This window comes from Acanthochromis polyacanthus, chromosome 14 (genome assembly GCF_021347895.1).
Source record: "Acanthochromis polyacanthus isolate Apoly-LR-REF ecotype Palm Island chromosome 14, KAUST_Apoly_ChrSc, whole genome shotgun sequence".
Classification (NCBI taxonomy): Eukaryota; Metazoa; Chordata; class Actinopteri; family Pomacentridae; genus Acanthochromis; species Acanthochromis polyacanthus.
This window is the reverse complement of record NC_067126.1, coordinates 35,873,480-35,890,797: the sequence shown is the minus strand read 5'-3', so window position 1 is coordinate 35,890,797 and position 17,318 is coordinate 35,873,480. Positions and strand designations below refer to the sequence as shown.

The 17,318-nt window shown below is 42.3% G+C and overlaps 1 protein-coding gene across 1 annotated transcript in view; it reads right to left on the bottom strand.

Annotated features, from left to right (window-relative positions):
- klf7b (Kruppel-like factor 7b) overlaps positions 1 to 17,318 on the bottom strand; it is a 97,224-nt gene that overhangs the window by 24,832 nt on the left and 55,074 nt on the right. Inside the window, exon 2 of the mRNA XM_022199042.2 lies at positions 11,065 to 11,716. Coding sequence (XP_022054734.1) covers positions 11,065 to 11,716 — 652 coding nt within the window. The remainder of the gene's footprint in view (positions 1 to 11,064; positions 11,717 to 17,318) is intronic.

Below are 17,318 nucleotides of genomic sequence, written 5' to 3'. Positions count from 1 at the left end.
CATCTTCTTTATCTTTTATGCTCTTCATATCCCCATCCTCACTGCAGGGCGTCACTTCTCCATCATACAGCAGCCGGAGTTTGAAATGTGAGCCCGCTTTTATGGACTTAAATTCTAATTCATCAACCTGAACTTCAGAGCGCTCCGACAAGAAGAAAGCGCACCTTCACATGGACCGGGATCCGAGGTGCAGAGCGGCTCTGACAGCGCGGTGATGCAACCACATGTAAAGGATGATGTGTTACAGGAACATCCGACTGTGAATGATGCCCTCTTCCCCTTTATTTCCCTCGGTTTGTGCGCCTCTTTGATCGGAGTTGTCCTTTTTATCCGCAGACACAACATCACTGCGGTTTCTTCCTGGACTAAATTAATGCCAGATCACGGGCTGAGTCGTAGCGCGCTCGCCGCCATTTGCATATTCAAATCCTCCAGTCAAATCTCATGCAGTCGGTTGCTGATTTCCACAACAGGGACCTGGGTTTTGTTGCTGTGTGTTCCCGGTTACTGGCGTCTCTCTGCCACCTCGATGACACTTTCTGAGTCTCATCTGTCTAAATCTCTAACACTCATTTATGGGTGTTTCAAGAAGCCACCAAAGCTTGAAATTTATTTGCTTCCTGTGCAACGAAAGCCTCCCTGTGTTACACAGAACACTGGATGGAGGAACAGGAAGTACAATGACAGCATCAGAACAAAATAAACCTCTTGTGGTGCAGACATGTCGGGACAAAGACATCTTACAGTTAAACTTTATCGTTGACAGTAACAGTAAAGAACTATTCAAGAAGAGCAAACAAAACTCCAGTGAGCTTCATATTAAAGTCAAGTACAGGAGATCCTTCACTTATGTCAGAGTTCCGTTCTTTCAGATTGATGCAAGTCGATTTTCGCTGTAAGGAAAGTAAATAAAGCCGTTCCGTGTATCACAATATCGATCAGTTCTTCATAAAAGTCATGAATAGCAATGATTTTCAAGCACATGAGTCATTTTACAAGAAAATAACAGAATGTGTTGCACTGTTTTTATAGCTTGGTTTACTTTATCATGCTAGGGAACCATAATGAAGGGCAAAAAGTTAGTGAATGTAGAAGGTGGCGTACAACCGGAGAATGGAAACAAAGCCGTCTTATAGCACCGCGTGACGACGTATTTGTATGCTCCGCGCACCAACTAATGCTACGTAACCAGTTTACATGGTGTCGTAAACTGAGGACCCCCTGTATACAAAAGTTGGGGTCCTTGAAGTATCCATTAGCTAAGTGGCTACGTTTATTGCTTTGCAAGTTGCTTCTGTATACAAACCTGAGACAACCAAACCATCTTGTCAAGAATCAGTCATTGCTTGTCACTTGCCCTAGACGCTAAAATAAAGGCTTAAAATTCATGGTGAAGTGGTTGGTATCTATATTGCTAATTTACTGTAACACTAAGCCACTTTGTTGATTCACCTTTTTCCATGCAAGTCTGTTTTTTTTATTGTTACGTGTCTGTTTAAAGTCCCTGTTTTTTTCCCTGTGTGTTACTCGTTATTGGTCTTGGGGGAATGCAGATATATTCCACTGTATACCTTGTGTGCAGACAATAAAGCTGACTTTCCTTGACTTGTTTTGACACAGTGGAGCCCAGGACCGATGGCGCTCGATGCGTTTACAGAGCAGGACTTTCAACAAGCGTTCCAACTGTGGGAGGAGCACTGGGAGCGGAGTATCGCTGCGCAAGGTCACAGCTTTAAAGGGGACCGTGGCCAGATCTAAATCAGGCACAGTGTGTTTCTTTGCTTTTTAAAACTGCAAGCTCTAAATTTTTTGATCAGACTTTGTGTAGTTTTAGCCAGCTGATGCACTGATTGGACTCAAAATTGTTGTTTCTAATTTGCTTGAACTGTGCCATTTAATATAGATGCACTAAGGATGACGTGAAATTTTGAAGTTTAAACACTTTTTGTTATCGTGACCCCACAAACTGAAGTGACCCCAAGAAAGAAAAAGAAATAAATTAGTTAAAATGCGCTCTTTTAAGACATGCTATTCACAACACTTACAGGGAATACACAATTACATTTTGTGCTGAAAAGGATAAAACTCTGACGACTAACAATAACTGTATATTTTGAATTAAGAAAAAAAGCAGATTTTTTGCCGTAATTTCTACACTATGAACACAGCGTTTAATTTTTTTTTTTTTAAACTTTAAGCTGTGAGATACCACAGCAGCTGTATTCAGTACGAGACATTTTCCAGTTCAAGTTCTTTTGCTCCAAAAAACACAACCTTGTACATTTTCCCTGGTATTTTATTCTACTGCTTTATGGGGTTCCACAGTCCTCTGCTACAGCTCAGGTACAGCTGTGAAAAAGCTGAGCGCCTGCGATTCTACGGCAGATTACCTCGAGCTCTGCAAAGCGCCTGAAAAAATCATCCGTGTTCAGCGGCGCCGTCTGAACGTGTGAATCCTCCTACTCACTTCCACAGAGTCCTCCTCGCTCGGGACTGAATATGGGACCGATATTTTTGACATACAATAGCAAACCACTCGGCAGCTTATCCTCCGGGCCTGTCGGGGAAGCGCTACATGGCCGACCTGTGTGTGTGTGTGTGTGTGTGTGTGTGTGTGTGTGTGTGTGTGTGTGTGTGTGTTACGGGGTGGAGTGGGGGCCGCAGGTGCCAGACAGGCGGCCGTTTCACACCCGTCTTCTGTAATTGGCCCGAGCACCCCATCTTCCTTCAATAGGAGCCCCCTCAACACACACACACACACACATACACACACACACACACTACAACACAAGCACACACACACACACACACACACTACAACACAAACACACACACACACACTGTCGGTGGAATGAAGCAAGGCCAGCTCGGGCCTGACGCCACGGCAACCATGACGCCAGCCAATTATAGCACGGCAAGGCAAGGATGCATGATAAAGTCACCTAGCAACTGAGAGAAAGAGAGGAGAGAGGAGGAGGGGTGAGGGCTGGAGAGAGAGAGAGAGAGAGAGAGAGAGAGATTAACAGGCATGGACAATCCACCAGCCACCAACCAATTATGGAAGAGTGTGATGCAGTTGCTTGGCAACCCAAACTGAATGAGCAAATGGAAGTGAGAGAGCGAGAGATAGAGCAGGTTGGAGGTTTGGTGTAGAGTAGTGTAGAAGGTGTAGGTCTGAGGGGAGGTTCAGGGGTTATGGTGGGGTTTATCCTGGGTGGGGGTGGGTTGCAGGTGACCGGAGAGAATGTGCCGGTGTTAAAAGTAAAATTATATTCCACAGCACCGTGAGCTGGTTTCCAAACATATGTGAATACATTTTAGTTCTGATTTTAAAATCAGTGAGCAGATTCTTTCAACTGACTTCAGGTGCATTAATCATCACACTAGACATGAAGTCAGCACTTTAATGTTGAAAGAAATATAGAAAAAAACACAAAACTAAACTATATTAAAGCCAAGTATACATAAATTGTGGTCCTCCAAATATTTCTAGCTAAGTTTACTGCTCTGACTTCACTACAGCATTGAACTGTATGCTTGTGATATTGTGCAGATTTTGCATGTGAATGTGCATCTATGTTACATTTTCATCAAGTATATGTTGCTTTTACAAAAGTTAAGACTGAATGTTTTCTGATTATGTATTTATATAAATATGACCATATCATATTTCAGGCCTGGAACAAATATATTACTAAAATTATAGAATTTTAAGTTTGAAAACCAATGCAGGCAGAGGGACAACAACCAAGCAATGTGATGTATAAACGATACAGGATGCAAAGCTAAGGAGCTGTTGAATATCAGAAAATACTGTGTTGGGGTTTATCTATGTAATTAAATCAATCAAACACAACATCAAAAAAGAACAAATTAAAGTTCCTTTCAGACTTGCACTCCTTTCTGTTAATCTAACTGAACATGTCGATTTCATGTCTGAATGAGCATCCTGGTTACAACTGAAATCTTACTGGATCAGACAAAGTAACATTTGCGTTTCGCTTTCAACAGAGCATCAGTCCTTCCAGTTGGTTGTAGTAGCATTAAACAGCAGCAGGATCCATATGAGCGTCTCCAAAGCAGGAGCTGTGCGTATTTATGCTTGTGAAAGGACAGAAGTAATTGAATAATTTACTCATAATTGTAATTTATCCCTGACATGGAGACAGGATTGATCGGGACCTAACATCAGTTCACACTGTGAACTTTTCTTCACCTCAAACAGGTGAACCATCACAGAGTCAAAGTTACAGCTAAATCTTTTAACATAGCAAATAAATTACTATGCATCATATATCACTTAATGCACTGTCCAATCTTCAGCATATGACAAATGCAGAGTGTCCTCGGTTTACGACGTCCTCCACCTACGGCGTTTCGTCGTTAGGTCAGAACTGGTTACGTGGAACTAGTTGACGAGCAAAGCGGATGAATATGTCGTCACGCGGCACTACAAGACGGCTTTGTTTCCATACTCCGGTTGTACAACACCTTGGATTGTGCTACATTCACTAACTTTTCGTGCGAATATTCGGATACCAAATTAATATCCGGATAGTGCCGTAGCGAACAAATATTCAGATATTCGGGATATTCGGATCCAGCCCTACTAGAAAAACCCCATAACTTAGCTCCAGAATTAGCTGCCGTTCCCAGCTCTCTCTACTGCTGACTCTCAGCCAATCAGAGGTGAGCTAACTAAACATGGCACGTTCACTGACATTAGGTAAATGTTGAACTGAACATTGAAACCTCAAGATCAACAACAACATCAGTCCGTTACAATATTCTGTCATCTTCTAGTAAAATGATTCATACATGCATGAAAGTTGTTGGTATTTATGACTTTTACGAAGAACTGCTCGATATCGTGATGCACGGAACGACTTTGTTTACATTTTCTGACCTGCGGCGAAAATTGGCTTACATTAATCTGTAGGAACGGAACTCCGATGTAAGTCGAGGACCTCCTGTATTGAAGTGTGAACTGTTGGTGCTCTGTGACTCTCTTCATCACTGTGGTTTGTAAGTTTGAATGACGCCGTGAGAAACAATCTATAACTGACCCGTGTCTGAAGGACAGAATGTCATCACTATAACAGACTGATGAATGTGGCAATGCTAAAAAAAAATGCTTAAAAAGCTCCACTACAAGAATGCAAAATGAGTTTAGATGAAGGCGGATCAAATGTGGACTGGATTTAATGCTTATCTGTGTCAAAATGTTCTTCTATACACATTTTTTCATCTTCTGTCCAGTTTTTTGAGGATACAGATGTTTTTGCAGTATTACCACTGTTAAGAAATTCTATTATTCTGTTAAATGAAGCCAAAACCTGATAGAAAAATGTCACGTAAAGACAGTGTTAGAGATTGGCAAGCAGTTTCTCTCCTGTTTGAAGTCCTTGTTCTTGGCTATTCTCTAATTTACGTCATCATCTGACCTGATTGATGATGATGATGCTCAGAGTTTCTAAAAGCTGCAGTGAGATGTCCTGCATATATCAGGAGTCGAGTAAAAAAAAACCTGCACACCGAGTCCATTCTACCCCCTAAAATTTAATTAAGTGCACCTTTTGGGAGTCTTTTAAACTCTCCTTCCAACACAGCTCATCTCTCCTGCTTTCTTTTGTGCCAAGTACATAGTTTAGAATATTACTTTGGATAGCTGCTTGAATAACAAGGAGGATGCAGTTATTATCTATCTACTCCTCCAACCTGATCCAAGAGAGCGAAACCAAAAGAAACAAAAACACTCATAGAACCAGAAAACCCTGGCTCCGGCTCAGAACAGCTCCGACGAGGTGCTTTAGAGATTTACTGAATTAATTTGTGCATCGATTAATGCTACAACTCATCCCTAACTGAACATTTTCATACAGGAAAAATAAACCTGACTTCTACATCACGGCTGCAGCTCGGAGAAACATTTTGGAGTACGGACGCTGGAGTATAATAACCAACATGATGTGGAATTGCGGCGCATGTACAGCAGCAACCCCCCGACAGACCTCCATATAATGATGCTTCTAATGGCCTCTGGTGTGCACGATGTGACAGTAAGTGTATTGACACTGTGCAGGCTTTCTGCAGCTGCTCCTCCCTGTAGTCTCTGCTACGCTAATCCCTCCCTACATGTATGTTCAATGATTTATGGTTATAATAACCCAAAAAGAGGATTAAGCTAATTAAACCACAGCACTGCGCTTGTAATGAACACATCGGGAGGGAATACGCCGCCCCCACGTTCGTACCACACACACACGGATCGAGGAAGCGCCAGTGTCTTCGGGGTGTCTTTTTCTTTTTTCTCAGTGAACGATTCTGCCTTTAAAAAGCTTATCGTTGGTTAGCATGACTCGGCTGTCGAATCATCAGAAGATTAAAGATACCAGAGAGAAACTAGCAGCTCCATTCTGGATTAGCCAGAGTAAAGCGCCAGTGGTTGGGTTTTCCTTCGGCTATGCCAGGTGCTGCCCTGGAACGTAGCACTGCACTTTAAGGCAAGCTATGGTCGCCGGGATCATATAAGCCTGTAACACGCTGGATTAATGATGCCAAGGCTGCCAGTATTAATGCAGTGGATGTCTACAGGCCGTGTACCGGGATCCCGCTGAAGCTGCTAACACTCGCTGATGACAACTGGAGGCCACGACCCGCCGCAGATACTGTAAATGATGGTTAAAGCTGAGCTTGAATGGTGGCTCCGGGTGGTACAGGCCTCACACACTGCAGATAAATGATGGACGGAGTCACTCAGGCTGAAGAGCTCAAATCCAGGAGGCATTCCGACTTCAAAACTGATGAGCCGATTTCTAAGAACGAACAAATCTGCTGGTTCCTGTCGCTTTAAAAGTCGCGGTGCAGCTGCAGGTGACGACTGTAAATCTCCAAACACATCATAAAACCGTGAAGTTTTTTTTCTTTTTGCGGTCTTGTTTACCGCTGAATTTATCTGGCATGTGTTTTACAGCGTTTCCATGCGTATCGAGTGCATTCATGTAGACGCACACATTTTCTGAGACGCCTTCGTCTTTATGGCGATCGGTTTTGAAACTGTTAAGTGTGTTGTCTTCGTGTGGATGGGGCCTCAAATGGTCCTGCAGTAGCTGTACTTCCGATCCAAAAGGGCTGAGTACCAAAAAGAAAATATTTGGTGACTACTTCACTTATATACTTCAAATAGCCCCTAAAATTAAAATCTTCCTTCCTTGTGGGGCACATTTTTCTTTCGTTCTTAAATGGTGAAATTAAAGCTTTTGCGGTGCAGAGAAGCCAAACACAGAAACAACAAGTTCCGAGCAGTACACAAACCGAATGTCCTAGCTATCGTTAAAAAACATAACATTGATTTCACAGAGCTTCCATCTGCAGCCATGTTACATGTCGCCATTTTGCATCCCTCCTTGGTTATGCATTGCTGGGTTCTGCTCAAGGTTTCTTCCCGTTAAAAGGGAATTTTTCTTGCCGCTGTCGCCTTAGGGCTGCTCTGGGGGTTCAGGCATATGGGTTCTGGAAAGCATCTTGAGACTATCTGAATTGTAATTGGTTCTGTATAAATAAAATTGAATTGAATTGAACAACGTCATGTGGACCAGTTATATTTGCACTGTGACGAGTCAATTTATTTATCACGACATAAATAATACCATTCTGAACAGAGATATCTAAAGTTCAGTTTTGCTTTTCAAAATAAAAGACTAGAATTGTTGACTGTTGCTCCAGAGGCTGCTGTGTTGGATATGATCATTAGAAAATGAAGTGATATAAGAAGAGTTTGTGGAGAACTAGAAATTTATTTATTGAATTTCCTAAAGCTTTGACCTCAGGCTACTTTGACATGTCGGTAAAACGGCTTTTCACTTGTGGCTATGGTTGCAGTATCATAGTGTGTCTGGAAAACAAGCCTCTTGCACCTCCTACTTGCCGTAGTTTCTGACTACAGACATCATTTTGCCAAGGCAAAACTCAAATTGAAGGTGACTGCAATATCTATAATGTAGTTTTGACTGGTCCATCTTAACTTAAGATGTCTGAAAAGGACAACGTAGATATCCTTAAATGAGGGGAAATTAATATATCTCAAACAAGAATTATCAGTAGTTGGATTAGGTTTCATTTTGTCGTTGTATACTATACAATAGTACAACTCTTTTCGAATTGTCGGTTTAAATAAGTAAAATTATTGTAAAGAATTATCAGTGGTCGGAATTAAACTGTAGATGTCTAAAATCGTAATCAGAAGCTGCAGATCTCCACAATGTGAATATCTGAAGCTGAATTACACATTTCTGTATCGATAAAACTCCCACAAAATAATGGTAAAAATGATGCAATCTGTCACTGATTGAATAACAATGTGGAGATCTGAGATGTTCTTTTCTACTAAGGAGAATTTAGATAAAAAATATCCAGTCGAGCTTTCAATTTCCTGTAAATTTGGCCATATCTGACATCTAGCAATGAGCGCAGTTTTTCCTATAGTAAAAGGAGATGCAAAGCTAGTCAAATATTTAGCAATAATGAATGCTATACCTTTCCTGACCTGCTAGTTGTTGGAACTAATGATGAAGTGTCTTTGTGGTAGCTTTCCAAAGTTGCAAAATCCATTTTTTGTTTTGACATCTAACCACCCTTCAGAACCACAGAGCTGCTTCTCACTGCGCTAGCTAATTCAGAAAAATACAACCGACTGTTCCTCACTGAATTAAATTCTTTCCATCAGTCGGATTCATTTCTGTTCATGCATCTCCTTCATCAGCCTGAAGCTCGTCTCCATGTTCTCCCTACAGAGAGCTCACGGCTTCCTGCCCCTGGACACATCAGCCCGGTGTGTGTTCTGTCGGAGGGTCACCGAGAGGACAGCTGTAGTAAGCAGCTGAAGCAGCACGTCAGACCCAGTTGGACACGGCTGAATTCGCAAAGTCATTTACTACCAGTCTATCAATCATCAGGCAATTATAGAGGCAGGGCTTTTTGGCACTGAGCAGATGAACTATTCTGGAGGATCATCTGAGGAGCACAAGAAGATGGAAAGAAGTCTTAATCTTCTTCCATGCTTTTTCCAGTTCACAAGGTGGAGCATCTTCTGGATTATTCACCTGTGCTGGGTTGAGTGCTTCGACTACGTTAGAGCTCCAGGATTAAGATACTGGAGGCACTACTACTCTAAGTCTCAGAAATTTAGTTGACATAGAGTAACTGGAAAAGTTGATTAAACTTGAATAAAGTAATAATCTTTAATATTTCATCCCATATCTGCAGTCTTTGACCCACAGGCATCGTCAGTCCTGCTGACGCTGGCAGGTCTGTACTGGTATTTTTTCCGTCAGCAGTGAAACGTGTGATCAGTTAGATTAAGGACAAGCAAAAACATTGCAAATCTGGTCATAAAACTCTCCGGTTGCCACGTGTTTCTGTTTCCCGCAGCTTTGTCCTGAAACTGGGGAACACGAGGCCTGTTTCACCGAGTTATTTGTGACCACCGTCCAAACACGAACCACAAATGCTGGCAGAGAAACAAAAATGTTGATTTTGTGGAGATTAATTCAAAAGTCCTAAAGGCACCTTTGATGTTAATTTACAGGTTTCAAAAATCATATTCTTTTAACCCTTTAAGCTTCGGTCAATTCCAGCCGTTTTCAGTACAAAAAATCGCTAATATTCTATTTTTAAATAAAAAAAATGACGAAAAATACAGGGAATATTGGACGCACATCGCGAGGTGCATTTCCTTGAAAACGACCGATTCGTGGATTTTATACCGACTTCAGGACATGTTTTGGATAAAATAGTTTACTGGCTTGTGTCGTCTGGATGTAAAAGGTTGGATTATGGCCGTTTTTTGTGGAATCTTTTTTTCTGTGTGTAATAATAAACCCGGAAATGTGAGTCGCGCTGTGTGCGTTGAAGCCGTGTATAGAGAACGGATGGATGAATATTCGTTTTTGTCGGACAAATGTGTTTTTCTCACCCGCTGTGGTAATCGCATCTGAAAGTGGTTTATACCGGCGGATTCATGAGAATCTAAGCTTTCCATCGGCGTATAGTGTTTGTATAATCAGGTTTGCAGCCGTCGGACATTCTTGAAATTCCTATGCAAATTAGTAGGTGTACCGCCGGCGGTACACCTACGATGCACTGAAGCGTAAAGGGTTAAGCCAGGAATACATCAAAATAAGAGCAAGGTTTCCTGTTTTCCTCAGGTGTATAATGTACTAGCAGGGCTTTTCAACCAACACAGAAATGATTTGGTTCTTGTTCTTGTACCTGTTTGTGCTTTAGTCTGGCAATTATTCAGCAAGTTCTGGATACAATATATTTTTCAGAGCTTTCAAACCTCTGCTGAAATTCACCAAATGTTAGGTCATTTCTGTGAATAACCAGGCAGACGCTTCTTCATTTTGCTTGCATGCCTGGAAACCAGCGTTTTTGGATCTAAACCCAAACTATTTTTGGTCAAAAAGCCCACAACTTAGTTCACCTACGAAAACCAAAGCTGGTACTTTACTGGTCAGAAAGTCCTACAATACAATGTTAATGCCTTCAAACTGAAGCTGAAAGCACGCAAGTATGTACCTATAATTACTTTCATTTCAACTTGTATGTGTTGGAATACAGACAGAAGTAACTGAAAACATCCATCCATCCATTCTCTATACACTTAATCCTCAGTAGGGTCGCGGGAGGCTGGAGTCTATTCCAGCTGATTTAGGGTGAAGGTAGGGGACATCCTGGACAGGTCACCAGTCTGTCACAGGGCTACATATACAGACAAACAATCACACTGGCATTCACACCTACGGACAATTTAGAGTAATCAATTAACCTCAGCATGTTTTTGGACTGTGGGAGGAAGCTGGAGAACCTGGAGAAAACCCACGCATGCACAGGGAGAACATGCAAACTCCATGCAGAAAGATCCCAGGAAGGCCGGGACACGAACCGTGGATCTTCTAGCTGCAAACTGAAAGTGCTAACCACCACGTCACTGTGCAGCCCTAACTGGAAACATCAGCATCATTAATCCTGAAGGTAATTCGAAAGACTGGAGCTGGGTTTTACCTGTGTGGGTCCTCTGATGGGCCTTCAGATGGGAGCTCTTGGTGTAAACCTTCCTGCAGCCGTTAAACTGGCACCGGTGGACTCTCTTCTTGTTCTCTGGTACGTCTCCTGCCAGACTTCCTCCTCCCCCCTGCTCGCTGTCGCTGAGGGCTCCTCCTCGGCTCGGCGGGGACGGTAACGCTCGCGCTGCCACCAGCTTAGCCGCCCCTAACCCCACCTTCTTGGCCACCAGTTTAAGCGTTAATGTGCCGTCTGCCGTCGCCGTGAGTGTTTGTGTGGGTTTGATAAGGTGCCGGCCAAGCTCCGGTGATGACGGTGGTGTTAGGGATGTGACGGCGGCGCTGAGCTGTGCGGCGCTGACTCCTCCGAGGACCTGGTCCTTGGCCGTGAGGGTTTCAGTCCCGGCTACTGCTTGGCTCTTGTTGGGGTTGGGAACCTGGAGGATTTTGGCCTGGACCTTGGGGAGGGTTACCAATAGAGGAGGTGGACTGGGCTGGTCGGGGAGGCTGGGGAGGAGGGGGTCCATCAGGTCCTCGTCGCTGTCACCACCCTGCATGAAGGCCGGCGTTAAGAGGCAGTCGAGCTCCTCGTCGAAGAGCTCCGAGAGTCGCTTGGGCTCCGTCTGTAGGTACCGCTCCAACTCTAGACACGTCTGCAAGAGAAGGACACAGCAAGAGTCAAAAATAAGACTTTTTTTTACAGAAAAAAAAATCACCACATAAATAAATCAGCGAGGTCTTGGGTTACATTTGTGTGAAAAGATAAAAGGTAAAATAAAAAAAGTATCAGCAAATATTTCACTTAATTATGAGTGGAATAATCTGACACAGTGAGAGCTGACAACTCCTTGTGCAAGTTTATTTGCCCTGTAAAAACCACATGAAGACAATGCCAATAGCAGGTTTTAAGCCGGAGTGGAATCCCCAGCTAACTGCTGAGATGGAAGCGACACACCAGTGAGACTTCAGTGTAATTCAGCGCAATGACACACTGTTAAAGTAGCACAAAGGCCTCATAGTTAGACTGACAGAAATGTTCCAGAAAACAGAATTCCTTGGAAAATAACCCGGTGTGATCATTTAGTGGGTCATTTTGTGATCATGTTTTTGCAAATCCCATAATTATGTATTATGGAAACAATCACTTATTGATTAAAAAATGACTTCAAATCACTAAAATGTCAACTATGTTACAAAAAGTTCTGCAATTATGTATTGATCCATCCAGAATGACTTGAAAATGATCCATAATTGCAGAAAATGAGTTCAGAATGACATGAATTTGTCCTAAATGACATGAAAGTTATCCCAAAGACACAAAAATGATCCAAATGATGAGAAAAGATCCAAGCTGACATAAAACTTGTTGAAAATGACAGAAAATTGTCCAAAATTACTCAAAAATTGTCCAAAACGACTAGAAAATTGTTGAGAATAATTTGAAAATGATCCATAATTACAAAAAATTAGCCCAGAATGACATAAAATTTGACCTGAATGACTCCAAAATTATCCTAAAGACAAAAATTATCCAAAATGACGAGAAATGATCCAAACTGACATAAAACTTGTTGAAAACGACAAGAAAATTGTCCAAAATTACATAAAAGCTGCTAGCTTCTAGGTCCCAACACAATCATACAGTTTGCTCATATTCCAGAGGATTAATTGTTACAGAAATGCTTTTCTGCTTTCCAACATGACCCATATTATTGTTCGAAAATGATTCCAAGTAGCCTTTCAAGATCGTCTCTCTCAGTGGCTCATATCTGTTGATTTCTGGATGCAAAAACCAAATATACCACTTTAAATATTATTAGGATTTTTTGGAAGATTTTTATTCATTTTTTAAAAATATTTACAAGAATTTTTTGCCAAATTTGAGGGATTTTCTTTAAATACAACTTTTAAAGAATTACTGAAATTTTCTTCCTGAAGGTTTTTGCTAATTTTCATAAATTTGTAGAATTCTTTTTGCTGGATTTTTGGATTTTTTTCAGACATGGAAAGAATACTTTTTAGTGCCCGTGAATGAGGACAACAGGAGGGTTAAAAGGGTGAAAGAGGTTTGTCAGTGTAAAAGCGTAAAAAAAAAACCCTCCTACAAACTCTTCCCACATCGGTACACTCAGCGCTTTTCCTCGAACTGCATCGTTCCCAGAGACCCCGTCGCCTCGTCTATTTAAATTCAGACACTGGCTGTGGGCTTTATATTTCTGTGCAGCTGTTGACCATGTCACCTGGCATGCAGCAGTCCTGAGAGAGGAGGGATTTAGCGTGTGATTGATTGCTGCTGCCTGGCCGAGCTCTCCGGAGCCCTGAACTGTGGAAGCCTCGCCTGTTTCCCTCCGCTCGCCCAAATCAACCAGCCATGGAAGTTCTATCGCAAGATGGAGGGAGGAAGAGACGCGAGATGACAGAGGGAAAGTCAAACAAAGAAACGAAGGATGATGAGGGGAGAGGAGCGAGGACATACTTCTGAAACTGTGTACTCATCCAGACGGGTTTTTTCAATAGAAGCGTACAGTTGTTGTTGTTGGCAGCAGAACAGCGTCACCACAGTCGCTGCTCCGTTGGCCTTCGGTGTCTCGGTCAAGGGCACGTTACCTCCAAGGATGTGAGCCAAACACCTTCCAGGCAACAACCTACTTTTACAACCTCAAGGCTACTCTCCTCCTCTCTAAACTTTTTGGGATTTTCTGTAATTCCTGCTTCCCCTCAGTTGAACTACCAACAGTGCTTCTGAGGTCGACACGGGACTGTTTGTTCGATCGTGTTCCCGCTTTGATCTCTCCCACCTGCAACACCGGTTATTACTGGAGTTTTCTCTGCTCCATCAGGCACAAAACACGAGATGCACGGAGGAGCTAGAAGATCTGAGGAGATAAAAGTGAAGCTTACACACCTGTTTGACATGGATGTAAGCTAAAAACAAGCTCATTAAAGGGCAGCAGGAGCGTATGAAAAGACGGTATAGATGTTGGACAATCAGATCCCAAAGCAGCAGAATGGAAGTACGTGAGCGATGTGTTGTTCAGCTGCAGTTATCTTTATGTTTCAGCTAATAATAGACTTTTCTTTGTGAAATTCAATCCTGCTCATGTCCGGTTTGATAGACATCACATTACAATTCTCATCCTGTTTCACTGAAAAATATAGAATCACATGAGTGCCAGAATAATCTGCTAAAAATATGGAAATAAATGTGTAAATATTGTGCCTTTGTGGTCAGTTTCTGCAGCATAATGTTGGTGGCACCATCCATGCAGTAAAGAAGTGTCCTTAGAATTTAAGCTTTAGCCAAAGAAATAGATAAAAGACAACAGTGATGCATATTTTAATGCTTAATATGCGTTTTGTAGCTCATAGCTGCTTGATTTAGAGATCGGTTTGAGTGTTTTGACGCAATACATGGATACATTTGAAAATTATTGATCAATCACTTTCATTATCAAAGTAGCTTACAGTAATTAGGAGACCTCTGTCATTTAAATTGTGAACATGCACATACTGTGTTTTTACATATTTTGACATATTTTGAACTGAATAATCCGTCAGCGCCATGGCCGTGCATTTTCACTTTGATTCCTGCAGTTGAATGACTTAAAAACACAGATTTCATATGTAACAAACCTAAGCAACCCATCCTATTCACATCATTCTTCTTGTTCAGAGTTTCGACATCAAACATGCAGGGCTGGATTGCTCAGCTGAGGGACTGTCGGCTGTAATCTGATTAAAATCCTTCGAAAAGATGGTCTAGAGCAAGCTGGTGAGTGAAACATCCCAGCAGCCAAGCGAGCGATGAACTCAAGCTTCTGGAGAAAGTCTGCCGAGGTGTCGATGTCTCCCCCCCCATCAGCTTCTCCATGCAAAGTTCTACCACGTTGTGCAAACTGAAGGTGTGTTTCCAGCAACTTCTTTGTTCTCATTCACCGTCTACGTGAACCGGCCCGTGTGGCGTTCTATTTGCCTCCAGCTCGTTTGCAGAAAGTAGACTTGACTTCACGGGAAGCGACGCCTCGCGAAATTTGCTTCAAATGTCTAAACGAGCCGCTGCTGAACTAAATTGAGAACAGATTCAGCAGCTTATTTCTTGCCTTGGACGCTTTCAGGAAGAGTTTTCACTGAACTGTTTTCGTGATAAAAGAAAAAGTTTGCGACCGAGCTGCCATGTTGGTCCGACGCCTCTACCAGATTGAAGATCTGAAGGGCTGTCATGTCACCACTTAGGCGCCACTAAAAATGCCCCTCTGGACACCGCCCATTTCAAATTTGGCCTCCATTGTATGTGACTTTATTTATCTTTCTGTGTGGCAAAGAGTAGTTTTACAGTGTTTGAGCAGAATCTTAGGTGAGCCGGTGAGCTTCATACAGCTACACTTTCATAATGTTCATGGAAAAAACTCTAAACATATTTACTTTTATTGCAAAGAGATGAGTGTTTATCTAATGACCGGAAATGTATTTTTAACTACAGCATACAGTGGTCCTTCGTCTATCAGGGGGTTACGTTCCAGACCCCCTGTGATAGACGAAAGTCCTCAAAGTAGCGACCATATTAATTGTATCATGTATATATATTTTAAGGCTTTATAAACCCTCCCCACACACCGCAGAGCAACACTATGCAGCGATCAGACGTCTATGTGAATTGGAGGACAGATGCTGAACGCTGCTGAACACTGGAGACAGAGGAGACTGATGCTACGGTCTCTGAGCCAATCAGAGCCCGGCGCTGTGCTCTCTTTTTTTTAAATATGTTTCAAATATTGTTTTAATTATTTGTTTCATATTTTTTCCGTTTTTTAGGCTACAAAATGCTTATCTTACTGCAAAAGTAATAAAAAAAAATGTAGCGACGACAGAGCCGGTCTATGGCTAAACTGTTGTGCTGCAATGCACCATGGGAGTTCAGGGTGTTGGGGGTTTAAATGTCATTATTGTGGTTTATGTTAGTGTTATGAGTGTTTTATTATGTTATTGTGGCCAAGTCATCCTAGTTAGTTTGGTAATGTGTTCTGCTGTCAGGATTGTGAGTGTGAAGTGTGGTTGATCACTTCCTGCCTGTGTCAAAATAAAAGCATCTGTCAGTTGCAGAAAGTCTGCTGCAGATAAAAGGCAGATATCGTTTCTCTAGTGTCATTCTTCAACCTAGCTCGCCACAGTAGTAAAGACAGATATGTGGCGAAGGAGCGCTGTAAACCGGAGTAAATTGTGTTTGTAATGTTCGCGTTTGGTTTCATTCATTCGGTTCTTTTCCTCCACAGAACAGCAGCTCCGTCCACTGAGCTCTTCCTTGAAGCTACCTGACCTTCCTGCGGCGTCGTGACTTCAGCGGATCCTCGTGGAAAATGAATTTCCTCTGTTTGGCCGACGGCCTTTGGCAGCCGAAGGTTCTCATCCTGATCCTCTGGCTCCTTTCACCTCTGTCATTGGAGCAAATTACAGCCACTATACAAATGTATTTTTTGAGCTGCAGCTGGTTGACTCGGTCCATTCAGACCGTCCAGCTCCGGAGCTTTACTCTGCTCAGACAAACCGGCACATTTAGTCTGAACATCTGTTGAGTGGCGATAAGCTGAACTTCCCTCTCCTGCTTTTTTCCTCTTTCTTCTTTAAGAGAATGTCTTTTTTTTTGCTTGAGGATGTGCATTTGCATATGAATATAAATCAAAGATATTTCTGTGAGGGGGTTACGCTGCTTCATAAGGGAGCTGGAGAGTGATAAGCGTGCACATACAGATGCCCAGTAACAATGTCTTTTGTCAAGCTGAGACTGGCGCTGCGAGGGAAACCTTCTGGTTCGCCTTTTGTCCCGATAGTTGCTTTGTTTTGTGAGTATTTGTGTTCCTGTCATTAGCTGCTGAATGTAATACAATATCTAGTCAATCACGCTAAAGGGGCTGTTATGTCTCTCTTTAAATGAGATCAGTCGCTGCTAACGCATGTGGAAACCAACACTGGAGGTTATCAAAAGACGTCGGATTATCCGGAGTGAAACTTAAACAGGAAAGTGTTTTTTTAGAAGACAAAAGTGCAGTGTTTGGATCACAGAGCGACGATAACTCATGACAACAGGCAGGAACAGAGTCATCTAGCAGGGCTACAAACACAAATGTTTTGGATCTTGGAGGATTTTTGACTGATCCATGCAGATTCTAGATGTAATTCTGAATAAATAAAGGCTGAAATAATACTAGTACATCATCATTTTACATCAGTGTTGCTGTTTCCACAAGTTTTTTTTAATAG